Raw genomic sequence first — 4,112 nt, 5'->3', positions numbered from 1 at the left:
AGCTGCCTGTCATACAGCCCTCAATGGTTTGCCAAAACTCAGTAAGTGGCCCTCCATCCAAAATAACTGCCAGCCCCTATACTAGCCAAATATAACACTCAGTCCAAAGCAGCAAATAAAAGGTTCTCATCACCTGAAAAAAAAGACTTAAATCCTAAATGTACCTAAAAATATACCATTGTATGTGATGGTAATTCAGCATCTTGGACAATTATACACATACCTTTTTGTCCTGTGATGCATCAGAGATTCGCCGCTTCAAAGCAGACTCGACTGAGTCTGCTCTGCACGCAAACTAATACGAAATGCGCTGCACCATATGCAGTTGTATAAGTGGCGAAATGTGTGTCAGCACACAGAAAATGGTGGCAGTGCACTTTTGAACTAAAACACCTTCTATGTGTTTTAGTTCAAAAGCACGCCGCCACTATTTTCTCAGAACTCGTGCAGTTTGCCACGTACACAACTGCAAATGACGCAGTGCCAGGCACTTTTCAAAGCGCCCAGTGCTGTGGTGCTTGCATGTGTAAAAATGCCCAATGGTTTTAAGATACTAAACATTTTTAATTATGTTCAAATTTCAACAGCCTAGCAGTGCATACCAACCAACTATTCATTGATTTTCATTTGAAACATCAGAGTGAGAGATATTTATGTAATGGATCTCATGAGCAAGAGCCAAGGGAATACTGCCCAGAAAGGATATAAATTCAGAATTTACAACTTCACACTATACTCAGCAGTTTACAGTAGATCATAAAGGACATGAGTGTGTAGAGAAAAGGGACAGGTGTTTCCCTTGGCAAAAGAAAAGAGCAAGTTCATGGATACAAACAGGAAAAGTATGTCTATTGTGAGCTTCTCTTTTTCTTACTTCTAAAGTAAAATATAAAGAAAATAAAACACTTGATATTGCTGGAAGTTGTATGGTAGTTCCATTAAAAATGTATTTTCAGATTTCAGTCTTAAAAAATATTTATCCTCTTCATGAAATTCTCTGTTATTCCCATCTTTTTATATTATAGCAGCATAGTCATCACAATGGTATCAGAGCACCTTCCAGAAATGCATTAAGACACCTGTCACATGCAAATCCTTCTCCAATCTCTTTTGCAGAAATTGCATAGTAATTTCCACACAAAAAATTTGCTCATGCATTTTTATAACTATGACTTATATTTGCATAAGTCTTTTCAAGTTATAAACAAAATTTCTGTATAGAGTGAAAAAAATGTTCAAAGAAATAAAGTTTCTTCTCAAATTACTTCATCCTATTCCAGTATTCTTAGTGTGTCACAACTGGAACATCTTTAGAAGTGGTTTAGAGTAAAAAGAATAAACACATGATAAATTCATGCTTACCAGCCCATGGCAAAAAATGCCTTGGGGAAACACTAGTTTAAAATTGCATCCACAAGAAATGCTGGGCTGAAGGCAAGATAAAGAAATTATTTTCCAAGACAACAGATAAACATTAACCTAAAAATTTTCTTTTTCTATTTTACAACCACAGTTCATATCAATGACTTAAACTGCCTAAACTATTACAGAAGTTCTGTATATTAAGCATCTCTGACCTAATAGACCACTTGAGAGTAATTCAGTTTAGACTGATTTCAATGCTATTTTTTCCAAGAGGTGAGAAAGGTCCAGTGCATTAATTCAAGAACCCATACAGTGTAAAATATTAATTTCATTCTTCATAGAACTTTTATAAAGAAGGAATAAGCTCCTTTCAGTACAATGAATAGTAATGTGGAAAAGAGAGAGGCTGAAGAACCACTCTCCTACAACCTTGATACCGATAGATACTTCTGATAGATTGAAATTATGAACAAAAAATAGTTATTTTGGGTCAAATATTATCGGTGTTAGTTTTATTAGAATTCCATTAATTCTGCATTTGCCAAGTGAGAATTTTCCAAATGAACTACAGAAGTATTTACATTTTTAACTTTACCCTTGATTTGTTTTCAGCTTCTGAAAACAAAAATGCAGGTCAGTTTTATTACAGCTTCTTAGTTTTCCCCTTGGGGATAAGCAACTTTAAAGTAATAAAATATAGGTCAAATAGGAAGTGTAATGATCAAATAAGACACGAATAGAACTGTGCCACAGAAATAGAGCGATATGAATTGAAGGAAAATTGACTGAAGCAAATAAGTATTTGACAAGTACCATGTCTTGCACAAATAGATGAACAAACAGATATTCACAGCATTCACTTCAAGAAAAGGGGAAACCAATGGTTTATGGAAGCTGAAGTATTTGAAAGCAAGTTGCAGAACAGAATAATCTTGCAACAGCAGCACCCCTTGGACAGAAGTGGCTTGAAGGCTGGATAAGTTGTATTCTTATGGATGTTGAAATGGGATGGTGTTTATTGATCATAACCCATTACATTTTTAGATTTGCAGATATAGAAATGCAGAACTGGATTGATGCTTAAAAAGTATTAGTTAAAACACTGTCTCAATAACAGTAGAACCTTACATACATTCTTAAGTATTTTTTTATTCTTAAAGGGTGATAAGCAAGTAGCACTTAAGATCAATTTAAAAGGAGAATATTTTGCAAGAATTAAGTTGATAAGATGCATACCGATAGAAATGTCTCAATGTTGTCATGAACAAAGGAAGCAATATCTTGCCAGTCCAAAATGTCACCCAGCCAGCTGTTCTGACGATTAATGTGCAACTTGTGCCCTTTGTGTCTTCCAGAATATGTTACATTCTAAAAAAAATGTAAGCAATGCATTTAAGTTAAATAGGTATAAAACAATACTTACAAGTTGAATGTTAGCAATTTACAGAAATGAGAAAACCAAAGACTTTCATGTGACAGCATCTTACGTATACTTGTGTGGATTTATATTTACTTCCATTTGTACCAGATGCTTCCAATTTTATTTCCCAAAAATATGTGGGTGTTACACTGCCCCTTTAAAAATCTAAACCAGATGGATTTTCAATAATCTTTTAAAATTTGCATAACTGTCAACTAAATTTACAACAAATTTAAACTGTACTTATTCTCAGTAATCTGATAAATCAGATCTTCACCCTGAAGAACAATTCTTGTGCTCTCATATCAAGGCTTTCATTAAAAAATAAAACAGGTTTCTAGCCCTTAAAGCTGCAAAGAAAACTGTAACAATGTGAAATATTTTATTTGGGAGCATGTTATATGCAAGAAAATTGGACATGCATCTTGATTTTGGAAAGGCAGAACGAAGACTCCCCGCCCCCAGAGTTATGGCTGCATGAAGCAAGAAGAAAGCCTAATCTTTATCTGATTCAGGCTCCCTTTTCTGCTTAACCATGCCTGGCTGCAGATTAGTTCCCATGGGTGGACCTACAATTTTGAAAAAAGCTAAAAACAGTTTGCAAGGCTGTGAAAAAGAAGAGGAGAGGCAAAAAGCAGCCAGCGGGCTCTACAGCAGGAGCATGCAAATATTTTGGGCCACTTACCCAATTTTGGTGAGCTGTCAAGGGCCACATGGGTAGGCCTATCATCTTTGATAGCCAGCCAGGAGCAGATAAATTTTTAAAAATTTTTAGGGGCCCATGGGCCAGATAGAATGGCCTGGCAGGCCAGATCCGGCCCACAGGTCATACTTTGCCCACCCCTGCTCTTCAGCCTTTATAAAATATAGGTATATTTGCTATCCTCCAATCTTCAAAAAACAGTAGCTGTTTCTAGTGAGAAACTGCCCAATTTTGTAAGCAACTATACCCAAGTGGCCCTGCCAGGTGGCATCTACCCATGCCCCTGCCCTGCCACTGTAGCAGAAGGGGGCAAGGACCCCTGTGTGAGCCCCTTCCCAGTGGGGTGGGGGGACTTAATTGCAGGGGTGCCAGAGCTGTAGCAGGCTGCATGTGGCAGGACCAGGGTCTGAAGCGGGCCAGAGTGCCCTGCAAGCCCCCCCACAGCACTGCCGCGCTCTGCAGCAGCTCTACCAGCCCTGTAGAGTGGCCCCTGCCAGGAAGGGACTTGTGCTCCAGGAAGCCAGGTCTGGCTTGTGCTGGGAAGATCAGCCAGCCAGATCTGACCGCTCATGTAGGTTCCTAACCCAAAGGCAGGACCTCCATCTAACCCAGGAGGTGCACAGC

General features: G+C 38.2%; 1 protein-coding gene across 1 annotated transcript in view; it reads right to left on the bottom strand.

The window, feature by feature from the left end:
- The window catches only part of TMEM245 (transmembrane protein 245), a gene marked incomplete at its 5' end in the record, with an annotated part of 178,928 nt that overhangs the window by 87,220 nt on the left and 87,596 nt on the right, over positions 1 to 4,112 (bottom strand). Inside the window, one exon of the mRNA XM_019518358.1 lies at positions 2,602 to 2,733. Coding sequence (XP_019373903.1) covers positions 2,602 to 2,733 — 132 coding nt within the window. The remainder of the gene's footprint in view (positions 1 to 2,601; positions 2,734 to 4,112) is intronic.

Source organism: Gavialis gangeticus, unplaced genomic scaffold (genome assembly GCF_001723915.1).
Source record: "Gavialis gangeticus isolate Ggan-Ray unplaced genomic scaffold, GavGan_comp1, whole genome shotgun sequence".
Classification (NCBI taxonomy): Eukaryota; Metazoa; Chordata; order Crocodylia; family Gavialidae; genus Gavialis; species Gavialis gangeticus.
The sequence above is the reverse complement of the archived record's forward strand: the minus strand, read 5'-3'. Positions and strand labels throughout refer to the sequence as shown.